Source organism: Chrysochloris asiatica, unplaced genomic scaffold (assembly GCF_000296735.1).
Source record: "Chrysochloris asiatica unplaced genomic scaffold, ChrAsi1.0 scaffold00018, whole genome shotgun sequence".
Taxonomy (NCBI): domain Eukaryota; kingdom Metazoa; phylum Chordata; class Mammalia; order Afrosoricida; family Chrysochloridae; genus Chrysochloris; species Chrysochloris asiatica.
Window position 1 is genome coordinate 1,163,348 of NW_006408536.1, and position 21,750 is coordinate 1,185,097.

Below are 21,750 nucleotides of genomic sequence, written 5' to 3' on the forward strand. Positions count from 1 at the left end.
CATATATAAAAGCTTTTTTTTTTTTTTTAAATATAAGCTTATTTAAACGTATATATATACTAACATTAGGAACAAATCCCAGACCAGTTACATTTGAATCTCTGGGACTCTGTGATTGTGTCTATCTCCCCAGGTGATTCTAAATGCAGTCAGGTTTTCACGTCAAATCTTAAGACTTGTTATTAGCAGGTCTCTTAGAAGTATGCTATGAAGAACGAATTCACCCTCCACCAAAAATTATGTCACAGTATTAGGTATGCCAACATTATAATTTTTTTATAGATAGTAATGTTTAGCAATCAATTTCCCATTTTATATAGGAAAAGCATGCTGAGAAATGGTTCTTATTTAGCCTGAGACCACTAAAGAGATAATTTCATTCAGAGCTCAGTTTTCCTTTCAAGTCCATAAATGTCTTAACTGCCAAGGACAATAGGAGAACTGAGATATTTTATTGCTTAATGTAAACCAGCCATTGATTTAATAATGTTCTAGTTCTGCTTATAGTTTATGCAGGCTTTAAGCATTTTCTTCTGTTCTCAGTGTTTGGGATGGGTCACTTTTTGTTGTTGTTATGCGCCGTGGATTCATAGCGACCCTGTACAGGGTTTCCGAGACTGTAAATCTTTACGGGAGCAGAAAGCCTCATCTTTCTCCCGTGGAACCGCTGATAGTTTCGAACTGCTGACCTTATGGTTGGCAGCCCGATTCGTAACCACTACGCTACCGGAACTCCTTTTATTAGAAGACAGAAAATTGACTGCTTTAGTAGGTTTTCCCTAAATCATCTTGATTTTGTTTATATCATGCTTTCTAAACTTTTTTTCTTTTTCTTTTTTCCAGTGTAAGTATATATCATTCTGGGAGCGTGGTGGCTCTGTAGAATAAGCACTAGACTGCAAACTGCGGGGTTCGCGATTCGAGCCCACCAGCCGATCTGATCCGAGGGAGAAAGATGAGGCTTTCTGCTCCAGCAAAGATTTCCAGCCTCAGAAACTCTATTCAACAGCACTTAACAAAACAGTGTATCATTCTATCATATGAGCAAAACTAGCAATTTTTGTTGTTAGGTGCCATCGAGTTGAGTCTGACTCATAGCGACCCTGTATAGAATTTCCGAGGAATGGCTGGTGAGTTTGAACTGCCGTCGACCTTCCGGCTCAGACTGACCTGGAGGTCCTGCGCATTAACCCAAAGCACCACACCCCGACTCCAAAACTAGCAATAGTACCCAGAAAACTTGGATGTACTACTTAAGGTTTTCTTTGTTTTAAATCCTAATCCATTTAAAAATAAATACATGCATAGTCACATAAACTCTGTCTGTACTATCAAAATTCGATTGACTGGGGACACAAATCTTTAATTTGGGTAAATAATGGGCTAAATTATTTGTCAAATTTAGATGGTCTCTTTCCTCCCAAACTTCAACACTACACTTTCATCCACACAGATGGACTCAGAGTTGCCTACGGGTACACTACTTTATGGAGTCCTGTTGTGGAGTAATGCACTAGACTGCAAAGTCAGCTTGAACTATAAGGTTGGTGGTTCAAGTTCACCACTCGCTGCTTGGAAACCCTCTAGAGAGTCGCTATGGGTCAGAACCGACTCGACGGCACTTAATAACAACAACACTACTTTATAAAGTCCTGGTATGGGGCTGTGAGTCGGCGGTTCAAGCTCACCAGCTGCTACTCAGAAACCGTATACACTGTCACTATGAGTTGGAACCAACTCGACGGCACTTAACAACAGCAAACACTACTTTATGGAGTTCTGATAAGCACTGGACTGCAATGTCAGTTTGAACCGAAAGGTCGGCGGTTTAAATCCAGCAGCTGCTCCTCGGAAATCCTTTACAGGGTTTCTCTGGGTCGGAACAACACGACACTACTTTAGAATTACCGTGTATTAGATTTGATTGATTTGATTGCAAATGTAAGCAAAGTTAAGGAATTTGTTTAATTTTTTTTTTTTTCCTGACAATTCAGGGTTTCTCTGGGTCGGAACAACAACCACACTACTTTAGAATTACCGTGTATTTAGAATTTGTTGATTTGATTGAAAATGTAAGCCAAGTTAGGGAATTTGTTTAATTTTTTCCCCTGACAATTCAGACATAAGTACAGTGATTGAGATGTCTTCAATTATCTGAATATTTGTCTCATTCTATTTCCATTTTGCCAGTATAAATCTGATATTAATTGGGGATCTTCTATAAATAAGTCGTTCCATGTGAGTGCCTATTGTGAGTGCAATTGAAGGTTCCTGAGAAACAATCCCAAATAATCTTCAACTATGGAGTTCAACAGAGGCTATTTCTCCACATTTAAAGACACTGCTATGTAGCATAGTGGTTACAAGCCGGACTGCTAACCTCAACTCAAGGTCAGCAGGTCTGAGGGAACAAGATGAGGCTTTCTGCTTTCGTAAAGATTTAATCTTGGAAAGCTTGTACAGGGTCGCTGAGTTGGGAACCAACTCCACAGTACATCACCACCACCATGCGTGAGAATCAACTCCACGGCACTTGACAACAACAACAACTGAGGTAGTAATGGCTTCGTGAAAGTGTAACTATATTAATTAATTTGAAATTCAGCCCAAAGTAAATTTAGGGTGATTTGTTTTGTGTATTAATGATTGCCTTCATTTTCATAATGATTTATCTTCATCTTTCACAAGTGTTTCTTCAAAGGCTGACCTCCTAAGATAATGCATTCTATGCATACAGCCCATTCATTCTAAGGAGTGTATTGCTGTTCACTTGCAACACTTAGGATGGAAAGATTTACCATTCTTCTTCTTCCAAATAAATCAATAAGGTTATTCATCATAAACTGAAAGGGAAAAGTATGACCAAACATATGTCCCTTCAGGAATGATCGGGCACTACAAGGAGACGAAAATAGAGTAGAAAAAGGTGACTGAAAATCTTATTCACTTTAAAATATTACCTGAGGGTTTTATATTTGAAGGATGTTATGAGAGTAGTACCTTCCAAAGAAAGGAACAAAATACCTGGAGAGCAAGAAATAAGGAAGAGAAAAAGAAGGGGTCACATGTTATCATTCCTTTCATGTCTGTTTCTCAAAGGTTTTCATGAAATAGATGAAGAGAAAATGCAGAAATGAACCTTGAAAAGGCCACTAAGGGGATAATGATTTTTAAATAATTGAGTTTGTGATTCAAATCCAGCAGAGAAGGAGAGATTATAAACTTGATTTCTTAAGAAGGTCTTTCTTTTTTTCTTTCTTCCTTCCTTTTTTTCCTTTCAGCCAACTGAACATTTCTTAAAATCCCTTTTTTTCACAATCATAAGGCTTAGCAATTAAAAAATAAAACTATACAGACATAAACAAAGAGGGATAGCAAAGTATATGACAAGAGCTATCAAATTAACCAAAGTACTTACATATTGTTGCAACAACACATTGTTCAATTTATTTTCATCTACGATCAGGTAGAAATCAGAAGAAACATTTGTAGCTTAATAAATAATTTAATTTCTTGAATTTCTATGTAACATATAAATTTATTTTTACAGGATATATAGAGAGCATACTCATAGAGAGCAACAGACTGAGGAAACAACTATAAAACACAAATTATAATTCGAGTTTAAAATTTCTCATTTTTACACTTGTATTTGTCTATTTTCCTATTGCTAGTCAAAGCAAACTCAAATATATAATTGTAAGTATTCTAAGAAAGAAAGGAGCGCCTCCATGACCTATGCATGAGTTACATACATTCTAGATTATACAAAATCAAAAGAGGGAAGGCAAAACTAAAGGGAAACACTATGTTAAATGTACTTTTTACTGACTGTTGAACAAATCTGAATGAGTTAAAAATTGGACTTGAACACCAGAAGAGGAAAATGACTAAATCCACTTTCCTATTTGGGTTCCTTCAAACCCAGAAAAATGGAAAAGAAAACATTTGCAATTCATTAGTGATTTATATGAACAAATCTCCACTACTTTGGTGTAAGGAATATACGGAGGATTCTAGTTACCAGGAACATATATTGCAAGGAAAATGGAGAGTTGGCGTATATCTTAGCACAAAGATGCCTTCATCCCAGTCAAGATTAACCCAAAACATTCACATCTGATCTGTCCGCATTTAATCTCTCATTGACTAGTGCAGTATGAACCCAATTTACTGTGCCATATCTTCACAAGCTATGTAGTATGCCATTTTGCATTTAATAATTTTTTTAATGAGTCTTTGAAATTTAAGACTGTCTGGACTATGAAGATTGAAATTTACATGGTGGCAATGTTTCAGATTCTATCCATTTACTAGTGGAGAGAACACACTGTGATGAATTTTTTTTAGAGCGATCACTTCTGTTTGTAAGAAAAAAAAATTTTTTAGGCATGCAGACCCTGGGAGACCCATTAATGAAGTCTCAGAATGATAGAAAAAAACATCATCCTTGACTAAATGGCTTCTCTCTGGTATGTTAAGGACAAATTCAGAAACACGAGGTTGCCATCACATCCAGAGACCACTGCCTTCAGAAAATTTGCTAAAGAACAGAAGGAAAATAAATTAATATATATGTCGATATATATCAATTTATTTTCCTTCTGTCCTTTAGCAAATTTTTTTGAAGCAGTTACTAATCGGGCTGCGAACCGCAAGGTCAGCAGTTCGAAACTACCAGCTGTTCCGCGGGAGAAAGAGGAGGCTTTCTGCTCCCGTAAAGATTTATAGCCTCGGAAACCCTGTACAGGGTCGCTATGAGTCGGAAACGACAACACGGCACATAACCACCACCACCACCACCACCACTATATATGTCTATAATGGAAAGATGTTTTATGTTCTGAGTCCAGAAGGAAAAAAATATTACTCAATATAACAGAGACTAGAGCTGATATCTTTCTTTTGTTAGTCTCAGCACGACTGAAGTTTGATGATGACATGGCACATAACGTTAGCATCAACTCATCGTCATCATCTGTCACTTACTTTATTGAAATGCAGTAAGATTTTATAGCTCGTATCTCAGCTTGTTAATACAGAGAAAACTTTCTATTTGCTACCAATTACAGGCAAAAGCAAAGCCTTAACAACCATCTCATTCAATTTGTTCTAAATATTCTTCAGATTGCTCCAAGGCCATTTCATGAATCTTGAAACTGGCAAAAGCATACTTACTGAAAATAAAGTATCTACCTCGATCTAGAACAATCAGTTTAAATCTCTGTGTAAGAACACTGAAAACTTTTGGAAAAACATGTCAAATCTTTGTTTCTTCTCTTTTCTGTTGTGGGTGAATGCTTCTTAATTTTGTTGTAGAGAACATGATTAAACATAAATCATAAACAAATTAATGCCAAATTACATGATTTTGCATTCCCCTCAAACTCTCTTTGAAGTAGATAAGTGAGTAAGCTATCATAATAATAATAACCAATTATCATTTATCTGGGCATGGCTTATTTGTCGTCACACAAAGTTTCTCATCATAAATCAGGTCTCTGACAAACTCAGGCTATGTTGGAAAAGAAATTGGCTCTGTTTCTTTATAGAACAGTAATCACTCCCTGGATTTTTTCATGAATGAAGGTAAGGAATTGTAGATACAATAGTGTCTACAAGATTTGTGTGTTTATCTGAACTTCAGTTTCTGAGAATATCTTCTTAAAATCAAACATTGATAGTTTATCAGATGATGATGTCTTTGAGACATACCCAGAAAAAGAGTTTTGCACACATTCACAATTTTGTCTAGAATTTCAAGTATATTATTTCCGTTTATCCCCTCTATAGATGCAAGGTGTCCTTGAAGCCAACCTTAAGGTCTGTTGAGATGGATAATCAAAATGTACAGGTTTGTGATAAGGCAAGGAACAAACTTCCATTGAAAAGCTCCACCTTTTAGGGAACTTTTTCTTTAAAATACCTTTTCTTTAAAATAATTCTATTGTTTTCAAAAAATTCTCTAGCAGTAGGGACTATGTGACTATAGTTGTATTTTCTAATCCATTAATGATACTTCACCTCTATTAATTAATTATGTCAATACTGAGACTTATGACCAAGTAAGTTCAGGCCAAAGACAACAAGGGGTTTTCCTTCACCGCATGTGTTCTGTGTTCCATTCAAGTCATTTCACTTACAAAATGTTGATGCCCTCCTTTGAATTTCAGTAAGTTTTCTCCTGGGATTAATGGTACAAATTTAAATTAAATACAGAAGAAAGAAATTAAGCAGAGGATGTAAAAAATACTTCTTAAGCGAAGGAGAATTAGGGTGTCATTCCAGAATGCCAAAAATAATTTACAAACACGCGAATTAATGTTTTCCTAGAAATGGTAACTTAATTTACATAAATTATATCTGTCACAGTTAATGACTACTCTAGGATAAACAAAACTTACTTAGAGTTTGGGGGTTGGCTCTCAGTTAATATTCCCTTTGTTATAAAATGCTAAAGAATAAGATAATAAGGAAGAAGTATTAAGTCAACAGGGTCCAAATACATACTATGAAGAAAGCAATAATCACAAAATGGTGGAAAGTTTGAACAATCAGGTTTTTAGTTATAGAAATATAATAGGTTCAAGTCTTTTCTCTCATCACATCTTGAATTTAGTTTATAGACTCAGTCTAAACGTAAGTCAGCTAGCTTACATAAAATAGAGACTGATTTTATGCCCATAGGAGACCTAAGAAAGAGTACTAGTTAAATAATAAAAAAATTGAGCACCAGAATCAAGGGTAAATGCTCATAGGCAGTAAGCAGAGGTTACATTAAAGAATCAGATGGAGTTTTGAATTGGTAAAGTGTTACTCAAGTGGGCCCAAGTGGCAACTGATGAAAATCAAGCAAACCCCCAAACATCACACATTGTCCAAGTCCTGAATCTCATTCTCTCCCCGAGCTTGGCTAACATTCACACTTTCGGGTGTTTGTACAACTAGAATATTCATGTCCCCACAGCCCCCACCGAAAGAAGAGAAGGATGAAACCTAAGCACTAGGGAAAATGCATTTTTTTCTCTTTTTATTATAAGTTCTAACAGAACTTTTGTTAAACAGAGAGCACGTGAACACATGACAGTTTCCTTCATTTGTTCTCACAAGGAGCTGATAGAGAAATACTTGGGAGGAACGTTTCTGAAACCATAGATAGCTTCTTCTCCATTTATTTCATTTTGTTTTTAAAAATATGACAAAGCATTAGAGGAAAAAAAAAAAAAAACGTTTCTTAAGTTGTGAGAATATCAACTATTACCCATCAATCGCTGAATCATGCTATTCAAAGTGCTTAAATCTACACTAAAAATAGAACAAAAAACGTACTCCCGATGCATCTAAATAAACACCTATGGATACCTAAAATATGACTGTGGTCTGATTACTTCCTCTATATTTATTCCACACTTCCATCGTGCACTTAAAAACAAACAAACAAAAAACAACAACAAAAAAACAAGCAAAGAAACCAGGCCATTGCTGTGTTTACAGTTTTCTGAGCACTGGGGGAATTAGGAATCCAGTCCACTGCAGCTCACTGCCACCAGTCCCTGACAGGTGTCCATAGTATAAAGTAAAAAATGGCCTTCTTGGATTCTGAAAATAACCCAATGTGCAAAGCTGACCTTACAGTTGTATGTGTCCTTGCAGTTTCAGTTCTGGTGTGTGGAAATATGACACAGATCCAAAGGGAGCACAGGCATACAGAACAGATTGTAGAGAAGGACCCAGGTGAGTTGTCAGGGAAATAAACATTTTCGAAGCAAATAAAAATCAATGCGCATCCCAAAGCTCCTTTACCTTGTCACACAGATCCCGAGACCTTTGCACTGTATACCAAATGCTTACACTCATCCCTCATTCATTTGCAGTTCAATCTCACCCCCTCCTATCAACTCCATTGCAGTTTAAAAGTATGACACTTTTGGTGGCCAACTCACATCTTACTATTTTTACCAGAACAGTAGAATTGGTTTCTCAATATATGATGGAAGGAATAAACCAAACAGACAATAGTCACTACACAAGCCAACAGACGATGACTGGGGTGGAAATTCCTACAGTGAATCACTAAAGTAATCTGTAAATTCTATTGTCAGTGTTTTTATCACATTTTTTTTTTTTAAACTAAAAGCTACATAGGTATTATTTCCTTTTAGCAACTCTGCCTTCTGCAGGTTCATTTATGATTGATTTAACATCATCCTCAACGTGAAAGAATGAGTTAGCTGCTTATGTCCCTGATTTCAAACGTAAAGCTAAATGGTGTGAGATGAATTTCCTGGGATCATCAGCTTTGTTTCTGAAAGACATAATCATATAGTTAAAATAAAATGAATTCTTTATACAGTAAAGTTAATTATTTTAAACATTTCCTGGTCTAATTTTTTTAAAAGAAATTGTTTTGTGTAAATATTGTTTATCTTGAAAATACTGATTTCGGTTGGTATTCATATGTTTGGCCTCCTGAGTTCTTATTTAAACACCTTAATATTAATAAGTGTTACTATTTTCACAAATTAAACTCAAAGACTTGACTCTGCATGTAGCCTTGAAAATTAAATACAGTGAATTAACATTGAAATACAAGGGGACTCCATAAGAAGTTTCACAGATTTGCTCTGACTCTTTAGAAAATAACATATTGTATAATACAAGGTGACAAAACAGATTTGATGACACATCCTGTCCTTCCCTTTGGTTTGGAAGCCTTCAATGTAAATTTCATTTTGACTTGTCGTTGATTCACCCTTTTGAGTTAACTTGCCTGGCATTTGCACATAATCTCATTTGCAGAAAATTATAGAGGGAAAAGAGGAAGTAGAATAGTAAACAAAAACAGCCACAAACACATTCATGCCTTTCCAGGAAGTGATCAAATATAGGGCTTGATTTTTGTTGTTGTTGTTGTTGTTTTTTTTCTTTTTTTTCCTTTTTTTGTGTTTTTTTTTTTTTGTTCTGTTTTGTTGCATTTTTTTCCATATATATATATATAAGGGTACATCAACTCATTTAAAAAACGGAAACAACACTCTCTCCCCCATTTTCATGCCCTTGATCTTTTCTTCTTAGCGCTCTGTAGTGGTCACCGTCAAGCGACTAGCACACCTTTGGGTCTGGAGTGTATTCTGACGAGCAGTGAATTAAATGTTAAGACAGCTAGACCCACCCCCACCCCTCCGCAGAGTTTACACATCATGCCGCCATTAGAAGGGTAGAGATGGGAAATGAGGTGGGACAAGGAAGAGATTCAGGGCTTTGACTGGTGCGGCCCGTCTATGAACAAGGGTTCTTCTTTCTCATTCCCTCCCCCAAATGGCAATGCTGGCGATGAATGCACTGCTCTCTGAAGGTGGATGTGGCCCTGCTGTTTCTAGGCAGAACCCGAGAGAGGATACGGTGCTCCTTGTCCCATTGGATAGATTTGTCCAAGCACCCCAAGGAAATGTTAAAAGCAAAAGAAAATCCCAAAGAAAAAAATAAAAACCCATTCTAAAACTAAACTAATGAAGCAAAAAAGAGTTTTCTATCTACACATCAGTCTCTTCTTTAAAAAAATGTAAATATACAAATTCCAATGACATATAAAACAAAGTCAAAAAATGTAATGGTAAGAGACATGGTAAAACAGGACCTAGACACTGATGCTACAAAGAAACTGCAAAAACCATATGTACAAGACCCTGTTTTTCCTCGTGTTCTAGAGATTGTAATGCACGTTTTTAACAGCAGCAGTCGAGGATTTAGTTCCAGGCACTGGACTGCGGACTTCACTCTAGTGCCAAGGGACGGGTTGTCCCTTGCTTTTCTGTCACCAAATCACGCTGGATATACTGGTCTCCCTTGGCAGCAGCGGCAGGATGGCACTGTTTGTGTGGGCCTCATCTGGATTCTGCTCCCTGCTTGATTTTGTCTGTGGCCGCTGGCCGTTGATGAGTGTCATAGGGATGTTACAGTAGGTATGCTGATTTCCTATGGAGGTAAGAGGCAGGGTTCCGGCAGGAGGTACGTCGTACTCATAGCTTCGGTAGTAGTGTTTCTGACGCATTTGTGAATGGTACGTGTTGTGAAAGGTGGAACGCAGATCTGGATGGGCAGTGGCGAGAGCAGTGGAGGTGGCCGCAGCCATGGAAATGGCCGAGACAGTCTGCAGCTCCCCGAAAGGCCCTTGCTCGCTGACATCTAAAGCCTGCTCATGGGTAATGGGCTCTATTCTCTTAAAAGGCATTTCATACTGTAAACGTTTCCAGAACTTAGAGTTCAACTTGTTGCATTTTGGTCCATGCCATTTAATCACGGTCAGGAGCTTGATGGTGTGCTTGAGGGCCTCCACCTCCTGGTAGTTCATAATCCCTCGGAGTTCACTGCATTCAATTAGTATCACTTTAATTTCTCCAGTCACAAGCATGTTGCGAAGTCTGGTCTCCAGTTCAAAGATACTCCAGCCCCTTCTAACCACATAATTTGGGGTCATGACGATAATCAGCCGCTTGCTTTGATCTACGCATCTTGCCACATCTTCAATGTAGGCTACAAAAGAGACAAGGATTTGTTAGAATGAGTGAATCTAAGATTTGGTCCTGAAAGCCCTGATAGAATCTCTTTTACACATTAATTGAGAGCTGTTTGCTGAGTAATAAGCTTAGAAGATGAAAATAGTCAGTGATGATTTTGAATAGAGTTCGGGCTTTGCTTTTCCAAATGTTAAAAATATTGTACTCAGGAACAAATTTCTCATTTGGTTTAAGTGTCAAAGGTCACAAAATTAGAATGCCTTATAGAATGATGAAAGGAGTTCCTCAGAGATACCAAAAATCACACTTTGAATGAACACATAAAGACATTTCATAAACACTGGACTGTAAACCCAAGGTCAGTGGTTCGAGCCCACCAAACACTCTGTGGGAGCAAGCTGAGGCTTTCTGTTCCAGCAAAGATTTAAAGCCTTGGAAACTCTATACAGGGTCGCTATGAGTTGGAACCGACTCAATGGCACTTAACAACAACAGTAAACACAGACAAGATTTTTAAAGTAAAGAATCAAAAATTAAAAGATGTTCTGTGTTACAAAGTGATGACTGTATAAACACATACAAGAATATGCTTATTACCAAATGAAAACACGAACTTACTTCCAGTTGGAATTAAATCTCTATCTGGTATAAACAATTTATACCCATAATGCTTTTCAAGCATATCCGGTAGGATTTCAAGGGCAAAACGCTCTTCCTCCCCAGTCTCTTGATTCCACTGGTCTGGATCCACTTTGGTGTATGATAAGTACGCATCGTAGTCTTTATTGTCTGTCAAAAACATTACAGAATTAAGTTGAAGTCACTAACTTACGAAGAAACAATAGGACATGAAAGCATTCACTTTCTTTCATAAACAAGTCCAAACACCCCATTTCTAAGAGACTGAAAAAAGAAGTCTTCATGAATTTCCATTAAGAGTTCAGTAATGTCAAAATCCTCGAACTTATTAGTCGGGATAAGGGATCACATTTTGATTTTGTAGTTGTTGTGAAGACAATAGGAGAAAAATCAATGAAAAGAGCAAAGAATTGTTAACGTTCAACATTTTCAATGAACAAATCATGACGATACTGATTGTTTACAAAAGTCATATATTTGGATAGTATGTTGTATTCCAAATAATCTCAAATTCATGTACCACCTCCTTTAGTCATGTTCTACCTTGCTGAAAAGAAGAGATAAATACATCGGGCTTAATCAGGACAGAATGATTTTTAGATTGTGCACTGTGCTGATATTATTAGAAAGAAAATAAAACCTAATTTGGAAACATTATTATTATTATTTTAACTAGAAACCAGTTTTTGGATAGTGGCACTGAGAACATTATTAAACAGAATGATCACATATAGAAAAACATATTGTGTTAGTGGTCACCATTGATCTTAAACCTAAGACATTGCCAAATTATTTTTCATTATCCTAATCATTTTCATCAGAAGAATTAAAAGTATGATACTAACAGTATGATAGAAATGAAAGAAACTTGGTGCTAAAATCTGATTTCTTCCCTCACCCTTTTCCTTTTTAAAATGAAAACTCTTCAAATATTTGAAGACTACTATCCAAACTTTTCCTTGATCTTAAGTTTAAAAAAAGAACAGAATTTCTCATTTAAGAAAAATTCTCTTGATAGCCTTTTATTTGTCAATGTTCTCTTTAGAATATGACATTGGGAATGATCGTTCATCTCAATTCTAAATACTGCCAATATGCTAACTCCACCAATAGCAATCTCCATAGCCTCCTATTGAGAGTCCTGGATGACATCAGTGTACTACTCAATTTTAAGATCAAGTTGAATTGAAACACTCGTAATTTCAGAATAAAATGAACTTTACATCTGGCACAGAATGAAAAACATTTGAAGTACAAAAATCAAAGATAGAGGGAAGTCCTTAGTTCTTGCTCTGGTGGCTTTAGGGCTCTCCTTTTGACTTTATAAGCAAAAGTTCCCTTTCTGAGATCCCTAAGTGTATGTTCATTCTAAGACTCTGATAGTCCTACACCATCTAGAAGTTGTTCTATGATTACAATTTGTCAAGAGAAACTCATAAGACTGCTTACTGCTCCTAAAGTTAGCACAGGTATATACAATATCAACAGCTCCTTTACAGGGTCCTTGGAAGAAAACCTTTAGCTATTGGAAGTTAAAAAAAAAATTAATAAAGCAACATTACTAATTGATCTATGTCCCCCAAAAAGATATGTTGAAGTCCTAACTCCCCATGTTTGTGTATGTGACCACGGTTGGAAATAAGGTCTTTTGCTGATTTTATGAGTTAACATGAGGTCGTATTGGAATAGGTTCAATCCTAATCCAATATGAATGAAAAGACCCAGAGAGACAGGCAGAGGAATGTTGGCTAAGTGACCATGGATTTATGCTGTAGCTGCAAGCCAATGAGGGTTTGGGTGTACCCTGGGAAAAAGTCTTCCCCTATGGCCTTTGGAGAAAACATGTCCTTGAGGATACCCTGAATTGAGACTTCTAGCTAGCCTCCAGAAATGTGAGAGAATACACCTAGTTTCCCACGTGGTAGTATTTTGTTATGGCAGCCCTAGGGAGCTAATACAAGCACCATTCACACACAAACACATTTTAAAAAGTAGTTGTTGTTGTTAAGCGTCTTTTGAGTCAATTCCTACTCATAGTGACCCTATATAGGGTTTCCAAGGAGCGGCCAGTGAGCTTGAACTTCTGACCTTGAAGTTCAAACTGACCTTGCAGTCCAGTGCATTAACCCACAATACCATACCAGGACTCCTTAAAAAGTAGTAATTATCTGCAAATGTATCATATTTTGGTATATTTTTTCAACCAGGATATAGTTTTACATACTATCAATAGAATTCAATTTAAAAAAAACAACAACACCTAATTAGGCCTACTATACTGTACTATATCCCAACAGTCTATAGTGGTACCATACTAGTGGTGTAGACACATTAGTTAAGTAAGAAATAACAAAAAATAGCATACAATATGGGAGTGCGGTGGCTCCATAGGTTAACCACAAGGCCCGCGGTTTGAGTCCACCAGTGGCTCCTTGGAAGAAAGATGAGGCTTGCTGCTCCTAGGAAGATTTAAAGCCTCAAAGAGTTGTTTTGAGTCAGAACTGATTTGCTGGCACTTAACAACAACAACAAGTATACAATAAAGCTATTATACAGCACAAGTTAATATTTAAAGTAGTCAATGATTAGGTATTCACCTGTATTACCTCTGATATATTAAACTTCCTTCGTTGGTCAGTAGCTTCCAGTCTAGCAGGAGACACAGATCAACAACCCATTTCTGGGGAATAAATGCATCGCTGGGGTGGTACTGTAGAATCAGCACTGGACTGCTAACCACAAGATTGGCGGTTCAAGCCCACCAGTTGCTCCTTGGAAACCCTATTTGTTGTTTTTAAGTGCCATCGAGTCGATTCCGACCCATACTGACCCTGTATAGGGTTTCCAAGGAGCAGCTGGTGAGCTCGAACCATTGCTATAAATTGGAATTGACTCGATGGCAACTAACAACAACAGCATTTTGTAGTAGTGGAAAACTGAAAAAGAACAAATTCCCAGGGGGAAACCCCACAATAGGATATGTATAAAAATAACGTGACACTCAACTAACTGTCTGGTTTAAAGATTCCTTTGATTCAAGGCCCTGTTGTGAAGTGCTGTCCAGTCGGATCCAACTCATAGCGACCCTATATAGGGTTTCTAAGGAGCGGTTGGTGAGTTTGAACAGAAAACCTTTCAGTTCAAACCGACCTTGCGGTCCAGGGACTATCTACAGCGCCACACCAGGACTGTCACAAAATGTTGAACCTCCTCCAAATCCGGGATGTGTAATGACTATATCCTCATTCTTCCCCCTTTATTTTTACTAGATTAAAAAAAAAAAAGTATTTAAGAACCAGATCCACACAGACACCAATAAGAATAGAGAATTTATGAATCAGAACAGATGTAAATAACTGGTCCGCCTGTACTCATAAATTCCAGTTGGACATTACCTTGGGTTACATGCCACTGCTTTCTTCTGTTTTTCCTAGTTTTCCATTAGTATCTCTCTTCCAACCCATAAATGCTATCATTTGTCAAGATTATTTTTCCAATGACCTGCTTCCAGCCTACTGTCTCTTAAAATTCATGAATATTTTTTTGCAGTCCAGCGCATTAACCCACAGTGCCACACCAAGCCTCAAATCATGCCATATGAAGTCTCAAAAAGTATTTGTGGTAACCCATTGCTCTGGTAGCGTAGTAGTTACGAATTGGGCTGCTAACTTCACGGTCGGTAGTTCGAAACTATCAGCTATTCTGCGGGAGAAAGATGAGGCTTTCTGTTCCTGTAAAGATTTGCAGCCTCGGAAACCTTGTGCAGGGTCACTATGAGTCAGAACTGACTCCATGGTAGTTAACAACAACAACAGCATTGCCTAAATAACCAGCCACTAAATTTGCAGTCCACCACTCGTCTTTCAGTTTATCGTACTGTGGTGGCTTGTGAGTTGCTGTGATTCTGTAAGCTATGTAATAGGTATTTTAAATACCAGCAGGGTCACCCATGGTGGACGGGTTTCAGATGAACTTCCAGACGCAGACAGACTAGGAAGAAGGACTGAAGAACTACTTCTGAATATTTAGTCACTGAAAACCTTATGAACAGCAGAGAAACACTGTCAGATATAGTGCCAAAAAATGAGTCCCTCAGGTTGGAAGGCACTCAAAATGCGACTGGGGAAGAACTGCCTCCTCAAAGCAGACTTGACCATGAATGGAGTAAAGCCCATGGGAGAAAAGCCCGTGGGGCCTTCATTTGCTGATGGGGCACAACTCAAAATGAAGAGAAAAAGCTGTAAACATCCATTGAAAATCAGAACATGGAATGTATGAAGTATCAATCTAGGAAACTTGGAAATTGTCAGAAATGAAATGGAACGCATACACATCGACATGTTAGGCACTAGTGAACTGAAATGGACTGGTATTCGCCATTATGAATCTGACAACCACATGGTTTACTATGCCAGGAATGACAAATTGAAGAGGAATGGTGTTGCATTCATTGTCAAAAAAGAACATATCCAGATTAGTCATGAGGTATTATGCTGTCTGTGATAGGAAAATATCCATGCGCCTACAGGGAAGGCTAGTTAATACCACTATTTAAATGTATGCACCAACCACGAAAGCCAGTGAGGATGAAATAGAAGAATTCTACCAACTTCTTCAATCTGAAATTGATCAAACATGCAATCAAGATGTATTCATCATTACTGGTGATTGGAATGAAAGGTTGGAAACAAAAAAGAAGGATCAGTAGTTGGAAAATATGGCCTTGGTGATAGAAATGATGCTGGAGAATGCGTGATAGAATTCTGCAAAACCAATGATTTGTTCATTTCAAATACCTTCTTTATACAGCAAAAGCGATGATTATACACATGGACCTCACCAGATGGAATACACAGAAATCAAATTGACTACATCTGTGGAAAGAGACGATGGAAAAGGTCCATATGATCAGTCAAAACAAGGCCAGGGCCAGATTGTGGCACAGATCATCAATTGCTCATATGCAAATACAAACTAAAGTTGAAGAAAATGAAAACAAGTCCATGAGAGCCAAAATATGACCTTGAATATATCCCACCTGAATTTAGAGATCATATGAAGAACAGATTTGATACATTAAACACTAAAGACTGAAGACCGGGAGTTAAGGGATGACATCAAGAACATCATACATGGAGAAAGCAAAAAGTCATTAAGAAGACAAGAGAGAAAGAAAAGGTCAAAATGGATGTCAGAAGAGACATTGAAACTTGCTTTCCAGCATAGAGATGCAAAAGCAAATGGAAGATATGAGGAGGTAAAAGTTTTGAACAGAAAATTTCAAAGGTCAGCTCGAGAAGACAAAGTCAAATATTACAACGAAATGTGCAAAGATCTGGAGTCAGAAAACGAAAAAGGAAGAACACACTCAGCATTTCTCAAGCTGGAAGAACTGAAGAAAGAATTCAAGCCTCAACTTTCATTATTAAAGGAGTCTCTGGGCAAATTATTGGAAGGAAAGCACTTCAAGAGGTAGCATATGACCAAGAGTCAGTGTTACTGAAGGAAGAAGTCAAAGGTGCATTGAAGAAATTGGCAAAGAACAAGGCTCCAGGAATTGATGAAATAAAAATGGAAATCTTTCAAGAAAGTAAGGTGACACTGGAGGCACTCATTCATCTATGCCAAGAAATTTGGAAGACAACTATCTGGCCAACTTATTGGAAGAGATCCATATTTATGCCCATTCCAAAGAGAGGTGACCCAACGGAATGTGGAAATCATTGGACAATGTCTTTGATATCCCATGTGAGTAAAGTTTTACTAAAGGTAATACAGAAATGGCCACAAGCATACATTGACAGAGATCTTCCAGAGGTTTAAGCCAGATTCAGAACAGGACATGGAACGAGGGATATCACTGCTGATGTCCAATGGATATTGACTGACAGCAGAGAATACCAGAAAGATGTTTACCTGTGCTTTATTGACTATGCAAAGGCTTTCAATTGTGTGGATCATGACAAGTTATGGACAACATTGCTAAATATGAGTATTCAGAAACACTTAATTGTGCTCATGAGGAATCTGTACATGGACCAAGAAGCATTTGTTTGAACAGAACATGGGAACACTGAATGGTTTAAAATTTAAGAAAGGTGTGCGACAGGGATGTATTCTTTCACCATACTTAATCAACATGTATGCTGAGCAAATAATCCGAGAAGCTGGGAATGTATGAAGAAAAACGTGGCATCAGGATTGGAGGAAGACTCATTAACAACCTGCATTATGCAAATGATACAACCTTGCTTCCTGAAAGTGAAGAGGACTTAAAACATTTACTGATGAAGATCAAAGACCACAGCCTTCAGTATGGATTACATCTCAATGTCAAAATAACAAAAATCCTCACCACTAGACCAATAAACAACATTCTTATCAATGGAGAAAAGATTGAAGTTGTCAAGGACTTCATTCTTCTTGGATCAACTATCAACACTCAAGGAAGCAGCAGTCAAGAAATCAAACGACATATTGCATTAGGCAAATCTGCTGCACAAGACCTTTTTAAAGTGTTGAAGAGCAAAGGTGTCAGCTTGAGGACTAAGGTGAGCCTGACCCAAGCCATGGTATTTTCAATAACCTCATATGCATGTGAAAGCTGGACAGTGAATAAGGAAGACCAGAGAAGAATTGATGCTTTTGAGTTATGGTGTTGGAGGAGAATATTGAAAGTGCCATGGGCTGCCAAAAGAACCAATAGATCTGTTTTGGAAGAAGTGCAGCCAGAGTGCTCCTTGGAGGCCAGGATGGCCAAACTTCATCTCTCATACTTTGGACATATTGTCAGGAGGGACCAGTCGCTGGAGAAGGATATCATGCTGGGTATGGTGGAGGGTCAGAGAAAAAGAGGAGGACCCCCAGCGAGATGGATTGGCAAAGTGGCAGCATTGATGGACTCAAGTGTGGTAACAATCGTGAGGTTGGCCCAGGACAAGGCGGTGTTTTGTTCTTTTGTACATAGGGTTACTATACGTAGGCAGTGACTTGATGGTACCTAAAAACAACTACAAAAAATTTGTAGTGTGCCTTCGTTGAAGTTGAGTCTGATTCCCTTCAGTTAGAAAGTGATATTCTTTCCCATATATTACATTACTGTGTTCATGTTTTCTCTTCTCTGTTAGGATACAAGATCCTTCTCTCAGATATGTGACTAGGGCTTAGTAGATGCTCAGAAGTATATGTTGATTAGATGAGAGTTCATTTTGGCAACCCTTATCCTGCCACTGGTCTAAGAATTGTTTCTAGACCTGGGTCATTGCCCAGGGTATAAGGTTTTTGAGGAGCAACTAGGTGACCTTAGTGGTTTTCAATATAAGGGTGGTATACCTTTCAGTGTCATAACAATACACAGTACAACAAACTGACAGAGGAGTGGTGGACTGACAGACAAGTGGTGGTGAGTTTTACACTTAAAAAGTCTTACACTATTCTAACTCACATATTTGACTATTTGGTACTTTTATGAACTCTCTAAATACATAGGTTTTCAAACATTTAACTGTTGCTCTAATTAAAGTTGAATAAAGCACTTGACTGCAAGGCTGGTTTGAACCATCAGGTTGGCAGTTCAAATTCATCAGCCACTCCTCGGAAACCCTATACAGGGTCTCTCTGAGTCGGAACTGACTCCATGGCACTCAACCACAGCAACAACAGTGGGAAAAACAGCAACTGAGTTCAAATTCTGTCTGTCATTCCTTGTTATTGAAATCATTTAAGTCATTAGAAATGAAATTTCCCAATCTATAAAACAGCACCTTCTGAAGATGTGGTCCAGGATCAAATGAGTTTCAACATATAGAAAAATGCCTGGGCCAAAGGAGACATTCCATAAATATTAATTTCCTTCCTTGGTGGCATACTTAAGAGGACAGTAAACAACATAGATGCCAGAAGTCTTAAGAGGGTGTAAAAGGCAGCCAACTGGTAAACAGAGTACAGGATTTGGGACAAGAAGGCTTTGGTTCCTAACAACCTAACACCACATACAGTGGACTGACAGAAAAACAAACCAATCTGTCTTGGTAGAAGTGCAGCAAAAATGCTCCATAGAAACCAGAATGATGAGATTTGCCTCTCAAACTTCGGACATATTATCAGGAGAGACCAGTCCTTGGAGAAGGACATCATGCTTAGTAAAGTGGAGGGTCAGTATTGAAAAGAAAGACCCCCAATATGACAGACACAGTGCCAGTAGCAATGGGTTCAAGTGTAACAATTGTGAGGCTAGTGCAGGACCGGGTAGGGCTGCGTTCTGTTGAGCATAGGTTTGCTGTGAGTCTGAACTCACTTGATGGCACCCAACAACAACAACAACAACCAAACAATCTGCGAGTCCTGGTGGTGCAGTGCTTAAATGCTTGACTGCTAACCTAAAGGTTGGCAGTTTGAACCCATCCACCTACTCTACAGGAAAAAGCTCCTGTCATCTGTTCCTGTAAAGACGGTTGTCCGTTCTGAAACATAGTGACCCTGCATAGGGTTTCTAAGGAGCGGCTGGTGAGTTTGAACTGCCGACCTTGCGGTCTAGTGCTTTATCCTACAGCGCCACACCAAGACTCCTAGAAAACCTCATGGGTAATTCTAGGCTGTCCTAAAGAGTTGCTGTGAGTCACAATCCATGCGGCAGCATACAGCCACAGCATAACGATTTAGGATTGTGAAGAAGACAAAAAAAAAAATGATCAGTGTCAGCTTCTAGAATTCAAAAACTCATTCTTTGATTTTCCTGTCTGTGCAAATTATCTAATCACATTTTTAAAAATACCCTATAGATTTTCAACAATACAGAGCATGGTAATTCATCAGTGGACATGAGGACAATAATTCCTGAACTATGAATAATGAGTAACCTTGTAATTGTGGGAGAAGGAAAAATAAATTATATGACATAAGATTGGATATTTACAAATTTTTCCTACTTTTATATCCCTGAAAGGGAACAGATATCCACATTTTTCAAAAGTACAGGGTGTGAAGACTGTAAAAAGACTACTCAAATTCATTTTGTCCTGAATATTAATACCTGATATGTCTAATACCTCCCAAAGAGGAGATCCTTTTCTTTCCTTTTAAAATTGGAGGAGTATTAGTGATTATATGGATTCCCGGTGTGGTACTGTAGGGTAAGCACTGGACTACAAGTTCAGCTTGAACTGCAAGGGCAGTGGTTCAAACTCACCAGCCGCTCCTCCGAAACCCTCCACAGGGTTGCTGTGAGTTGGACCTGACTCGACACCAGAACAGCAAGCAGTGACTATAGAGTTCTTATTAGTTTGCTCTGCCATCACCCTGAATAAGCACACTCCTCATACCCCACTGTCAGGAGGGTTAAAAAGAAAAACAAAAAACGCTTTGTACTTCGAGAAAAATAAACATAACAGTGTTACCCTATCTAGCACGAACTAGTTGCCATCCAGTTGCCTCTACCTCACGGCAACACTATGTGCTTCAGAGTCGAATGGTGCTCTGTAGGTAGGGTTTTCAATAACTGACGTATCAAAAGTAGACAGCCAGATTTTTCTTCCATGGTGCTTCTGGGTGGACCTTAAAATCCCCTCCAAAACCAATTTGTTGCCATAGACTCATAATGACCCTCCCTATAGGGCAGAGGAGCGCTGCTCCTTGGGGTTTCTGAGATTATAAATCTTTAGGGAAGCACACAGCCTCGTCTTTCTCATGTGGAGCAGATGGGGTGGTGGTCTGAGCCACTGACCCTGTGGTTGGCAGCCCAATGCTTAACTCATCCACTACCCCACCAGGGCTCCTTCCGCAAGAACTGTAGTTGCCCTAAATGAATGAAACCTTAAGCTTGTAGGGTGCTACTGTTGAATCAGCACTGGACTGACTTCTAACCACAAGGTTGGTACTTCAAACCTACCAGCTGCTATAGGGCCGCTATGAGTTGGAACCCACTGGACCTGGGAGGTGCTTAAAAACAACAATAATGAAAACGTATGCAGTCGTACTATACTAACATCTAGGGATATGATAATCATGCAAGAAAGCTGTTGTTTTTCCCTATTATTACACTACCTGTTACTTTGTAATCTTGTTTTCCTTTAAATATTTTCTACATTTTTTTCTTTTAATTTGAAGAGCCTGTTCTAAAATCTAGATATCCTTGCAAAATTTTGCGAGTAGTAAACATTTTTTTTTCTTAATGATTTTATGTTTGATCCTTCTTTACACAGAAATAAGGAACTGAACTAAGGCATGTTGAGTACTCAGCACACTGCTCATTAAGCAGTAAGTACTCACTGGATGTTGAACAGTAAAAAAATAATAATGACTTGGAAAACTCATTCAAATATGTGGTCAGAAGAAACTAGTAGGTCTGAAGCAACTGATAGCTGAGCTTGGGTATAAAGAAAGAGAAGCAATATACTGTTGCTGTTGTTAAGTGTCGTCGAGTCAGTTCCAATCCCCAGCGACCTTGAACAGGGTTTCCGAGGCTATAAATCTTCACGGGAGCAGAAAGCCTCATCTTTCTCCTGTGGAGCAGCCGGTAGTTTCAAACTGCTGACGTTGCGATTCACAATTCGTAACCACTATGCTATGATATATTTTATTTCTTTTTTTTTTTTTT

The 21,750-nt window shown here is 38.2% G+C and overlaps 1 protein-coding gene across 1 annotated transcript in view; it reads right to left on the minus strand.

Annotated features, from left to right (window-relative positions):
• Positions 1-8,940: 8,940 nt before the first annotated feature.
• The window catches only part of IL1RAPL1 (interleukin 1 receptor accessory protein-like 1), a 1,809,453-nt gene continuing 1,796,643 nt past the window's right edge, over positions 8,941-21,750 (minus strand). The window contains exons 10-11 of the mRNA XM_006835561.1: positions 11,136-11,306; positions 8,941-10,533 (exon numbers count right to left, since the gene is read on the minus strand). Of these exons, the coding sequence (XP_006835624.1) occupies positions 9,815-10,533; positions 11,136-11,306 (890 nt within the window). The 3' untranslated portion in view covers positions 8,941-9,814. The remainder of the gene's footprint in view (positions 10,534-11,135; positions 11,307-21,750) is intronic.